At 40.2% G+C, this 12,509-nt stretch overlaps 1 protein-coding gene and 2 non-coding genes across 10 annotated transcripts in view; all 3 read left to right on the forward strand.

Annotated features, from left to right (window-relative positions):
* The first annotated feature begins 234 nt into the window (after positions 1-234).
* Positions 235-306, forward strand: TRNAD-GUC (transfer RNA aspartic acid (anticodon GUC)). Its single transcript has one exon. It is a non-coding gene; the product is annotated as a tRNA-Asp (tRNA).
* A 654-nt stretch (positions 307-960) lies between these two features.
* TRNAW-CCA (transfer RNA tryptophan (anticodon CCA)) lies at positions 961-1,032 on the forward strand. Its single transcript has one exon. It is a non-coding gene; the product is annotated as a tRNA-Trp (tRNA).
* Positions 1,033-8,504: 7,472 nt separating this feature from the next.
* The window catches only part of TMPO (thymopoietin), a 29,330-nt gene continuing 25,325 nt past the window's right edge, over positions 8,505-12,509 (forward strand). For 7 of the 8 annotated variants that reach the window (XM_037068531.1, XM_037068534.1, XM_037068536.1 and 4 more), the window contains exon 1: positions 8,720-9,106. In XM_037068531.1, the coding sequence (XP_036924426.1) occupies positions 8,828-9,106 (279 nt within the window). In that variant the 5' untranslated portion in view covers positions 8,720-8,827. Of the gene's footprint in view, positions 9,107-12,509 lie in introns of all 8 variants that reach the window. The other variant, XM_037068532.1, reaches the window with a different exon arrangement.

Consider the following 12,509-nt stretch of genomic DNA (forward strand, 5'->3'; position numbering starts at 1 on the left):
AGAGTTAAATAAAAATTTTAAAAAAAAATAAATAAATAAATCATTTACTAACTCTTTTCACTGGAGAATCCAAGGTATGGAGAGAGGATAATTAGCAGAGCAGAGGACTCAAGTGTCTTGAATTTTCATACTTCCGGGTGGCAAGCAGAAGGGGAAATAAAGGAGAAGAATCGAGAGTTGGGGGCAGAAAGCTTTCCCTTTAAAGGAATATTTCTGAATGTAAACAGCAGTAGCTCCTCGTTAGTATAGTGGTTAGTATCCCCGCCTGTCACGCGGGAGACCGGGGTTCAATTCCCCGACGGGGAGGTTGTTACCTTTTCTTACACTCTTCCCGTTTTCTTTGTAGTTCAACTGCGTGACTTTACTGACAAATACAACACAGCTAATGTTTTTTTAGTATGTCTTTCCAAAATGATAACTCTTAGGCTTAATGATAACCGTGAAATAAATGTCCACATACAGAACAAACGCCTTATATTGCTGGCAGAAGGAAAAAAAGAGGGTAAGATAACGCTCAGACCGGCCTCTGGGCTCCCTTCCAGCCGCTAGCTGACAAAGGCCTGCGCGTGCGCAGTCACTCCCCGCCAAATTCCAACTGGAGCGAGGTCACGAACTCAGCGCGCAGAACCTATGGGGGGAGGGGAGGGAGAGGGGGAAGTCTCCGCCCCCTGAGCGGGAGGCTAAGAACGGAAATCGGTCGCAGAAGAAAAGGACGGATTTCCTCCCAACGCGGGGACCAGACTAAACGGAAACCGTATTCTCTGGCCTCAGGTAGTTTGGTCCGAGCCCAGGCGGAGGGCTAGCTGTTAGGAAAATCTTGGAAGTACAGGTATCATTCTTCACTGTGACCTATACATCACAGAGGGGCGAAGAGAAAAATGGGAGAGTCAGTGCGGTTGTCCGGAAGAGACGCCATTGTTACCCGAGTCCTAAGAAACTGCGCAGGCCACAGCCCAGCAGGACCTCGTGGCGCAACGGTAGCGCGTCTGACTCCAGATCAGAAGGCTGCGTGTTCGAATCACGTCGGGGTCATAACTTTTTTATTTCGTATTTCCCTGTAAACCTCTATGTATTCCCGCCATTTTCGAAAATGCGTCTAATTTTAGGATTTATTATTCCTTGTTCAAATATTATCTCAGTAAATCCTTAATCTGCAAAAAGACAAGGCTCAATATCTGGTGTGTAGCTTTAAGACTTTTTTTTGTATTTTCTCTAGGAAAGTGAGTTTTCTGTCATTTAACGTGCATGGTTCGTGGAAATAAGGACTGATACTGTTGTGCATTAGTGGGCATATCAGTCCACGGTGGCCCTTAACAGGAAATGTGTAATCTACCGTGCAGGATATTTTTGAAAAAGTGGTTTTAGATCCGTTTGCGCTTTGCAAACAAGAAAAAAATATAATTTCTAACTTTGAGTATTATAGTAGTTTGCATGTTTTAATCTGTGTGCCAGGCATTGTAAGCCACCTTACAATATGCAATTAATATCCCACGTATAAAGGTGAAACTGGCACACAGAGGAGTAGTTACCTACTGAGGGTCACCCAAGATAACAATTCAGGTGACTGCCTCCAGAGCCCCCTCTTTACTAAATGTTTTATAAGAAAGGGGGAAATAAACTTGAAAGAACGTTCTGGAAGCCCTTGAATTTCAGTGATACACCGTTTCATACTAGTGCGGACAAGTCAGATAACCACTTTCAACTACTCTAATAGCATGAAGCAAAGTTTACTCAGTCACCTTTGTAACCTTCAGAATCCCTCATGCTAGAGTTCGGTACAAGTATGTGTCAAATATTTGTTGTACAAAAAAATAACAAGACTGAGAAATTAATATTTTTCTATTTTTATTGGATGTGTTCCATAAAAGTCCCTGCATTTTTCTGTTCAGTGTTGTGAAAATATCAAATCTTAATTTCTTAGGATTTAACCTAACATAGAGCAGTATAGCTGGACCTTGTATTCATACTTTGTGTAGTTCTTCCTTCCTCTCTTTGGTTAGATTGAGATTAGATTATCCATTTCAACAGATATTTATGGACCACCAAGTGTGATGAGCTGCATACTGTGCTAAAGCACTGAGGGGAAGGGTACAATGAGTAAAAATGGGTTTGTGGTAGTGGTGTTTTTTGTTTTCTTTTTAGCATCAGGAGACAGGTTAAGTAACAAATACCATACAGGATATGTTGGGATAAGTGCCATGAAAACAGAGTGATGTGATGGTGCTAAAATAGGGACATTAACTCTGCACACGGTAGTTCTAGAAGGTCTCTTAGGGAGGATCTTAAAAAATAAGTTTGCTATGTAATTTTAAGGTATTTTTTAAAAATCCAATGGACATATTTGAATACCTTCTATGAATCAAGTGCTTGTCACTTATTATCCCTGGGATCTGATTTCTTCAGCTACAGAAGTAGAGGTTTAAATTAGTTTGCTAGGGTTGCTTTAGCAAAATACCACAGACTGGCTGCCTTAAACAACGTCAACAATTTGCTGACTTGCCTTGTCTTGTAGTTCTGGAGGCTAGAAGTCCAAGATCAAGGCGACAGAAGAGTTGAATTTTTCCAAGACCACCTTTTCACTGTGTCCTCACATAGTCTTTCGCTGACTGACACATCCCTGGTATTTCTGTGTGTGTCCTTTTATAAGGACACCAGTTATATTGGATTAGGGTCCACTCTCATGGCCTCATTTTACCTTAATCACCTCTTAAAAGGCCTCATATCCAATTAAGAGCCCCATTTTGAGGTACTGGGGGGTTAAGGTTCAACATGGATTTCAGGGGGACACAATTTAGCCTGTAACAGTAATTACGTTATTTCTCCCCCTGGCAACCTTTGCACATATAGCATATATCTGCAACAATACTTGATCTTAGCTTGGACCAAGCATGTTACCACATTTGTACAAAATCATACTCTTATGAAGTAGACCCAGTGGGTTGTATTACATCATTAACCATCTTGTTATAGCAGCCCTAGGAAACTAGTACAGCTTTTACTGGAGAACTACTTGTTCTTCAGTGTGGCTGGAGAGGAAGAGGCAAAACTGTAGAGGTAAACCACCGTTCAAATCACGCAGGATCTTGTGTACTATTCTGACTCATTTAGCTTTTATTCTAACTTGGAGCTATTATTCAAGAATGTGAGATTATTGACTGTGGCTTTACAAAGAATATAAAAAGTAGCCTAGAGCTGTTGTTTCTAGGTTTTACATCCTGGGAACAAGTAAGGAATGCAGATTTTCAGGTCCCACCCTAGACCTACACACTTAGGAAACCCTAGGGATGGGGCTAGCAAGCTGAGTTTTAACCAGGCCTTCCAGGTTAAATGGATTCTGATGCAAACGAATGTTTGAGAACCACTGACCTACCCAGCAAGGCCAGACTGGAAGTTCAACGCAATTCACAGGGTGGCTAAGAGAATCAAATAAATAAAACATATAAAGTTGTAAAGCCGTGTATATACATATCATTATTAATACTGCTATAATTCTAAATCTATCACTTTACAGATTCCAGCTTCTTTCCCAAGACTGGGATGTCTGTAGTTTCTTAGAATGGATGATTTGCTGACTTGCTATAACTGGGAAACAAACTAAATCCAACGCTTCATTTTAACTTAAACTTCTATAGTCATTATGTAGGAATGATGTGAGGGAAAATGCTCTGGAATCGACAGATCCATGTTTGAGTTACCAAATACTGACAACACTCTGTGATTTTGTTCTGTTACAGGAAAAGTTTTCCAGTCTGTCATTCTTCCAAGTGGATTTATCCATTAGTACAAAATGCTTTAAGCATTTATTTCACCAGTTTAATAAATTAGTTTCCTTTTTTGAGGTTATGTTTAATCAGTTACCTAAAACTGATATACTCTGGATGAACTGATAAAATTAAGCCTTTAGAAATGGAAAACTAGTAAGAGTGAATTCTAAGAAGTCAGGTGATTCCCTGATTTCTCACACCGTTTCCAAAAGAAGTTGTGGTTATAAAATCATGTGTTCATTGTGGAAATCTTGGGAAATACAGAAATATGTAAGAAAGAAAAAAATCACATGTGCCCCACCACCTAGCAGAAATTACTATAGACATTTTGGTCTATATTCATTTAGTCTTTTTTCTTTGTATATATTTTTAAATATTCACATAACCAAATGTACTTTAGTTCTTTATAGAACTGAGATCTTACCCTAATATGGTTCTCTATTTCCATCTATTTTTTTTACCGATTGTTGTTATGAACATTCTTTCACATTATTAAAAAATTTAAGAGCGTGATTTTTATGACCATGTAGTATTTTTTCATCCACTCTTTGAGGTGACAGCCTTTAATTCACAACTAAGTTCTCTGCAAAACAAAAAGGTATTTTTATATGTAATGTTTTGATAATGAACAAAAATGTCAGCTGTATGTGATTACAATTAAGAACTTCAAAAATGGAGGCAGTTGTCCAAGTGATTTAGGAAAAAAAGTTTGAAAGAGTTTTCTGACAGAGTAATTATATAATTTTTCTTTCTTTTTAAAGCTGTGTCTTCACATAGAAATATCTTTCCATTGTTTGTTAAAGTTTTAGGTACCAATGATGTAACAAGATTTAGCCCTGGCCAGGTATCTTAGTTGGTCACAGCATTGTTCTAATATACCAAAGCTGTGGGTTCAATATCTGGTCAGGGGAACCAGCAAATGCGTGGTAAATAAGTGGAACAACAAATCAATATTTCTTCCTCTAACATCAATAAGTAAAAAAATTTTTAAAATCCAATGCCTGATTCAACATAAAAGATAACTTAAATTTTTTTATATTGGATAAGTGTAACACAAAACACTGGTCTTTTTAAGTCAGCAATTTCACGGATGACTGAATCAAATTCTTGAGAAAGAAAAGGATGAGACCCAAAGTACAAGTGGTAGAATTCACTCTGATAGAGGGACACCTCTTCCATTGGAACAAGAAAGATGCAAGGGAAAATGAGTGTGGATTTCACCCATTTGCAAGTGAAGTATGCCCCGCAGATGGTTTCTTTTTTCTAAAGTATGAGGCAAGGTCACCAGGTGAAAATGGGGAGAAGTGGGCGAAAGCAACTGTGAGTGATTTTCTGGGACAAGTGAAGGTGTGAATGGTTAATCCAGATGAATAGCTTTTCCAGCCAGTTTTGAGTTTTCCTATGAGACCTGACATAAAGTAAAACCAGCCAGCCCTGTTGTACAATTTTTCAGTAATATCTGCTTGGTTGCAAGCACTGAGAAAGTTTGTTCCAGCAGGGTTAGTCCAAGCAAGGTTGAGGTTCTTTCAAGTAAGAAAGATAAAGAGATACATTGGGGTAACAGAGTTGAAACCTTGTAAAGGACTAACTACAAGAATTGATCAGGGAATCTAAGGTGAGTTGGAGATGATTATGTGATAGCAGAAGCAGGATAATAGATTTTTTTAAGTGTTGGGGTTAATGGACTGAAAGTCTCAATTAGGTCGAGTACAATAAATGAGCCAAGTGGAAAAGGATAGTGACTGACAATTGGGATGCTTGAAATTGAGATTTAGAAGTTAAAACCGTTACTGATGACAAGGTTCAGATTTTTATCACTGGAGTGGATGGATGTGATGGAATAGAGGAACAAATATGATAGATGTAATATCTAAGAGGCCAAGTGTTGGTTTTGCATTGGTCAGCTGTAAGAATATTGAATTTACACAGAATGTAGACAAGAGGGATGATGAGAAAAACCTAGAGCAAGAAGCAACAGTCTATAATTTCTGAGGGAGAGTAGCCAGGAGGTTGATAAATTATAGCAGTAAAGATGCTAGAGGGTGATTTAGCCAGATGATAGGAACTTCAAATGTTTTTGAAGGAGGAAAGAGAAGAAATAGTTTGGAAACAGTACTCAGAAACAAGGAGGCCACCCGAACTGTAGACCCAACATAGAGTATGAGAAAAAAATAGCCTTTACTTTAGAGGAGAGTCAAAAGCAAAAATTAACTTCACTAAAAATAGCAGTGCTAAGGATATACCTGGTGCCAGCTAGGATGATAACAATCTGAATTTGATAACTCATGAGTTTGTGGGTGCAGAAAGGCAGTCTGTTTTTATGACATCAACCACATCTCCTGAGAAGTGTAGAATCTGCGAGTAACCTCCTGCTGATAGTGTCCCTGGAAAAGAGAGATGATCAATGAAAAGGAATGAAAATGTTTTTACTCAAGGAACATTTACTCCAGGCATCTAGAATGCAGTTCTTTGTGAATTATCTTTAAAGTTAGCCTGTAGGGCATAGTACTGTGTCTATTTAAAACAATTTTCAGATGCAACAGGTGATTTTTTTGTTGTTGTTGTTTCTTGCTTGTGGTAAAAGTAGGATGAATTATTGCCCCTAACGATTACACTGCCTGGAAAATTTCTGGTGCAAAGACCCTATGAAAAATACAGTTCTAGTACAGTGTCCTTGGGTGGTTCTCTCAGGTGGCTCTGTGACTCCATCATTGTACTCTACCCACATTATATTAAAGTAGAGGAATATTATCTTCATGTGCCAGTAATGTAACCTCCTTTGAGGATACACTTCAGGGACCCAGCTGCCCAGCAATCCTCAGACCACAGGAGCATGGAGACCCTTCCAATCAGATCAAATCTAGCTCTGGTACCCTGATCCTTTTCACTTGGAGTAGCAAAACCTGCCTCTTAAAACTATTAGTACAGTTAAGCCAAAGCCAAACCCTGCAACTATCAAGGTAACAATTTAACAGGATAAGTTGTAGCTACTATGCTTGAGGACTTTCCTGCTCTGCCCATTATAATTTGAGTATAGTAGGAGTAACTCAGGGATGTCAAACTCATTTGCACTGGGAGGGGCGAGGGGGCACACCCCGACGACGACGAATCAGCCTCACAGTTGCCTTCAAAGGGCCAAATGTAACTTTAGGACTGTATAAATGTAACTACTCCTTAACTAGGGGCAAGGAGCTTGGTGCTGCCACCGGGTAGAAATAAGGTGCCACGACGGATAAAACAAGGTGGAGGGCCGAATCTGACCTGCAGGCCTTGTGTTTCCCACATGCGAAGTAACTGAACTGTGACAGGCACATTGGAACCATCCCACATGGATTAATTACATTTGTGGGGTTACAAGTATTGCAAAAGCATGGTCCTTTGCCACTCAGCTCAGTCCTCTCTCTGAAGTTAAATACACTTGCCTATGTGTTCAGCAAAGCTTGCTAATTAAAATACAATTTTAATTTGTATTAATGAACTTAATGCTGTTGCTTAAATATATGTAAATCTGAGGTTTTTTGAAAAGAAAGCATAAAATTGCGTCTATGAAAATAATCCATCATTAAAAGAAATGTCCCCTTTATTTGAACAAAATAAAATGACTTAATTCACAGGAGACATTTTTAGTGAGGACATTTTAAATTTACTGAAACTTAAACCATGCAGAAATCACATAAATGTTTAAAAATCATTTTTAAGCAGCTTATAAAGTAGTTTAGAGATCAGAACTGGGGGAATGATTAAGACACCCAAGATTCAAGGTCAGCTTCTTTCTTGGAAGAAAGCATAGTAAAACAAATTCCTAAGATACAAATATTTGTAATCAATGGCATCTTTCTCTGGAAGACATTGCAGCAAATTTCTGAGATTCTGCCAGGTTGTAATATGAATCAGTGATGTGATTAGGATTCCTGGCCTAATTATATGCCACTAGGTTTTCTGTATGGTTAAAATCTATTATGTACTCTCCTCAGTTATCTCAATTTGCCCATTAAGGCATTCCTAAATGTTTCAATTTGCTTTAAACATTAGGTTTGGTTAAATATGGTAAGATAGAGGGAGGGATCTACTCTGAGATATCTTCCAACAAAAATGCTGTTGACTCCCAACTAACTATTCAAATGTAATAATTTAGAAATGCCCCAGACTGTAGGGTAAAAAGCAAATGGAATATTTGACGATTCAATTTTGTTACAAATTCCAGGAGTTTGAAGTGCCCAGCAGTCGAGGTCTGGCTTTTCCTGAATTTCGGGAACAAAAGAAGCGTTTCCAAGCCAAGACGTGAAGGCGTTTGTTTTAAATGTATTCTGAAGTAAATCAAATCAAGGACGATGAGTGTCTGCAAACACGTCTCGTTTCTTTTCCTTCCTTTCAGATATAACGGTTGGGGAAGGAAATGTTGCGGCCGCTCTCCCGTGGCTCAGTGTCCTGAGGTTGAGAAAGGCCCAGCCCGGGTCTTCGAAGCTGCTCCGAAACTGACCCGGGGGAGGAAAGCTGCTTTCCCAGCAAGGAGGGGGAGAGGAAATCGCACACAAAAGCAGTATGATTTGTCCCTTATCAGCGTCTAAGGGGAAGGGTGGAGAAAAGGGAAACAGAAACGGACCAGGCAGCCGCGGATCCCGCCCGAGCGGCTTTTAAACTGCGTTTCCACAACCTCTCGCAGGGCGCCTCGGCTAATGGAACCCGCGCGAGGCGTCGGGCCAATCACCGCCGCGTTTCCTCCGGCTCCCGGCCAATGGCGGTGCGCGTTCTTGGTGCGTGGGCGAAGCAGGCTGTTCTCCTTGGCTGTCGTGTGTGGGCTGGGGTTGGTGCGAGCTCCTGTTTGGGCTGCACTTGGTTTGCAGTTCTGCTTGGGGGCTTTTGTGTCCAGCTTTTGCGTTCCTTTCCGTGTGCGAGTTTTTTTCTTCTTTTTTTTTTTTGTTTTTTCCTCCGCGCACTGATCCGGGTTGTGAGCCTTGAGGCTCAGAGGCGGCAACGCGTCCCCCCCCCCTTCCAGGCAAGGAGCGAGCGCGCCGGCGTGAGCGCGGGTGTGACGGCTGCGGGGAAGGGGATTCGCCGCCGAAATGCCGGAGTTTCTGGAAGACCCCTCGGTCCTGACGAAGGAGAAGTTGAAGAGTGAGTTGGTGGCCAACAACGTGACGCTGCCGCCGGGGGAGCAGCGCAAAGACGTATACGTGCAGCTGTACCTGCAGCACCTCACGGCGCGCAACCGGCCGCCGCTTGCCGCCGGCGCCAACAGCAAGGGGCCCCCGGACTTCTCCAGCGACGAAGAGCGCGAGCCCACCCCAGTCCTCGGCTCCGGGGCCTCCGCCGCGGGCCGCAGCCGAGCCTCCGTCGGCAGGGTAAGGACGCCCGGCGCCGGCCACAAAGGCGGCTGTTTGGCGGTTGTCGCTCCCCGTGCGCTTGCGGTCCTCCCTCCTAGGCGCCCCTTATACGGGCCTCGTCGGCGGCGAGGCTGGACTCCGGCTCTTCGCCGCGGGCTTGCGGGCCGTGGGAGGGGGGGGGTCGCCGGAGAGGAGAGTCCGAAGTTGGGGCCGCAGGGCCGGCGTCCTGGCCGAATGTGTCTGGGAGACGTGAAGTTAGCGTGTGCTCGGGGGGCGCGTGGGCGACGGGCGCGAGCGGGTGGCTGGGTGTTCCTCGACCACCGGCCGCGGGGACTGGGTATTCAGACGGGTACTTCGTGCCCTTTTCGGAAGCGCCTGGGAGGGGTCCGCCCGAAACTGCCCCAGGTTCCGTTCGAGCGTTTTCCCGCTTTCTTAACTGCAGTGAGGACTAACTGGGTCTCGGAGCGCTCCCTGGAGGGCAATTTGTGCATGCTAATCTCTAATCCGAATTCGAAATAAATTCCCGCCTTTTTATGTTTTTTTTCCTCATCTGGAGGGTTTTTTGAACCGTTTATGTTTTTCTTGTTCGTGTTACTCTCTTCCAGCAACAGGCCACATTTGGGCGGGGGAACATTACTCTAGATTAAAATGGTTATTTTAAAATACATCACTAAGCGGTTATCATACACGCTTAAACATTTGAAAATTTCTGGTTATTAAGGGCATGAGTTTTGGGGTTTTTTTTTTCTTTTTTGGTACATTTTGCATAAGGAAAGCAGACTTCGGAATCAGGAGAAATGTTTATTTCATGACATTCTGATATGTCATTAGCATAGTTTGGAGTTATCTAAATCCCGAGTAAATCTCAGATTGGCTCCGGCAAATGGATATTTTGTTTGAGAACTGTTTGGGTTTTTTTGCTCAGTGGGTTTCTATACAGTTTTGCTGGTATGAATCTGTCCACTTACCAAGATTTCATATCCTAACAGGACGTAGTTAAAAGTAGTGATCGGTGTAAGGGACAAGGCATTGTATGTAAGACTTGGACTGTGGAGTTTTGGACTTGTTGCTATTAATTACTACTATAACTTGAAAGTAATTTCAAAGTTGGGTTGTTTAATTTTTAAAAATTTATCTGATCTACTTTCTGGACTACCAAAATAGAAATGAAAGAAAAATGTGATAGATGTAAATTTAATCGAAAACCTTAGCTTGGACTTTAGAAATTTGAAAATTATATTTTAAGTCAATGCCTGGCAAATAGTAGTACCAGATAAATATTTGTTCAGTAAATATAAAAGACCAGCCGCACCATATTGTTTCTGATCTCTTGTTTTTGTGGATTTGAGGAAAGCCATTGGACTCTTCCATTTAAAAAAAAAAAAAAAAAAAAAACCAAAAAACAGAAATTTACTTTTAAAGTAAAGCATTTTCTTTATCTGTTTTTCCCTAGCCCCTCTGAAGAAGAAAGTAATGCTCAAACTATTTCAGTAAAGATCTGGTTGAAAATGAAATACTTTCCACTTAAGCAGCACACTTTTTAAAAATAACAGGTCTTCTATAGAACCCTATCTTGGTCTGTGCAAACATAGTATTCTTGAGCCATGAAAGTAGTTTCTGCCATATGCTCTTAAGTACAGGAGATGGATTTCTGCTGACCCTGCCCACCACCCTAATTGAATTTTTTGAATTTTTTGTGTGATAATTGATATGTTCTCATCTTGACAGATATCCAATATTGTTTGTTCAGCACTAGGCAAAAAAGTTCTGGGTGAAAGGAATTAACATTTTAAGAGAATCTGTTATGTCCAGTGGCATGCTGAGCCCTTTTTATATCCTTTACTGTTTTGAGACATACAGAAAAGAAAACTATTTCACAGCCCTAGATTTGCAGCCTCTGCTTGAGTACTTAAAACTCAAAAAATGTGTGTCCTTGGCTAGGCTTAATAGTGGGAACAACCTGAAGAAGATAATAGTGGTAGTTGGTCAGTAGCATCATTATCTGTTTTAAAGCACGTTCAGTAAAAATGAGTTGTAATTTAATTTAGGAGTGTAATAGTTTATCAGGCATAGGAAAAATATTTTGATTAGACAGAGAACATTCCTTTTATATATACAACATTTTATGTTCCAGTCATTGTTAGCCCGTGTATGGTAACAATATAGACTCAGTTTCTTAAAGAATATTTCCAATCTAGGAGAAAGCCAAATTATGTTTGAGAGTTGCAGAAAAGGCATCTTTTAGGTGGTGAATTTTTAACATTTTAAAACAAATCAAACATTAATGTGGATTTGGCTAAAGTCATAGCATATATCTTCTATGTAAACATGGATTTATGAGGAATATTTTTAATTAAAAGAGAAATTGTTTCTTTTCACTTACTGCCATGGACTCTTAGACATGTTTCACATGTCCAAACGTTGGTTTTGGTTGTTAGTTTTTATATTTTTAAGCTTTTATTTTGTGCATCTTGGTGATACCAGTATTTGTAGATGTTGAGATTATAATCGGGGGTGTCCAGCACACGGGCCGAATGTGGCCCAACACAAAATGGTAAACTTACTTAAAACTTTTTTTTTTTTTTGGCTCATCAGTTTTTGTTAGTGTTTGTGACTTTAATGTGTTGTTCAAGATAACTTCCATTGTGGTCCAGAGACACCAAAAGGTTGAACACCCACGGTCAACACAAAAATAAATATTTACAGAGTTGGTGATCTTTTACTTCCAAGATGAAAGGCAGTGTGATTAATTTTGAATTTTTTTTTTGGAATTAGGTGAGGTAGGTTCGTGAAAGTGATGTATATATTAAGTTTGTTCAAATGTTACTTTACAGCATAATATGCAGATTGCTTGAGTTATCCAGGCAACTTTGAACTTAAGTATCCTCTCTCGTAAAATGGGGACATTAGTATCTGTTTCATACTAACCCTAGAATCAGTGAACCCTAGGGTTTATTGGTTTCATACATATAAAGTACTTAGAATATAATGTGGTACATAATAAATACTCACTAAAATCTGTTTCATAGCAATTGTTATATTTCAGCATCTTTGCTACTAATGATAGAAATTTTAAAGTAAGTAACTCATTGGTTATGCCATACAACTGTTAAATTTTAAAGTTGAAAAAGATATTAGAGATCACCTGACAGATGGGAAGAAACTAGAGAACAGTGCCTGGCACATAGTAAGTACTGACTATTTTTACTGAATAAAACTAAGAGATTATATGATTTACTTAAAGGAACAGAGCTTTCTAGAGGCAGAAATCAGTACAACTAATGGTTCTTTATTGAAACTGCTCACTTAATAATTATGTATGCCACATTGTCTTCCAATTTCTATTCTTACTAAATTTGATATTTCATAAAATGGCATTACTTTTTTGGAATTTTTTTCTCCCTATAAAAAAATTACACAC

The sequence above is a fragment of the Sturnira hondurensis genome, unplaced genomic scaffold (genome assembly GCF_014824575.4).
Source record: "Sturnira hondurensis isolate 20B ecotype Veracruz unplaced genomic scaffold, ASM1482457v3 Scaffold0017436, whole genome shotgun sequence".
Lineage (NCBI taxonomy): Eukaryota > Metazoa > Chordata > Mammalia > Chiroptera > Phyllostomidae > Sturnira > Sturnira hondurensis.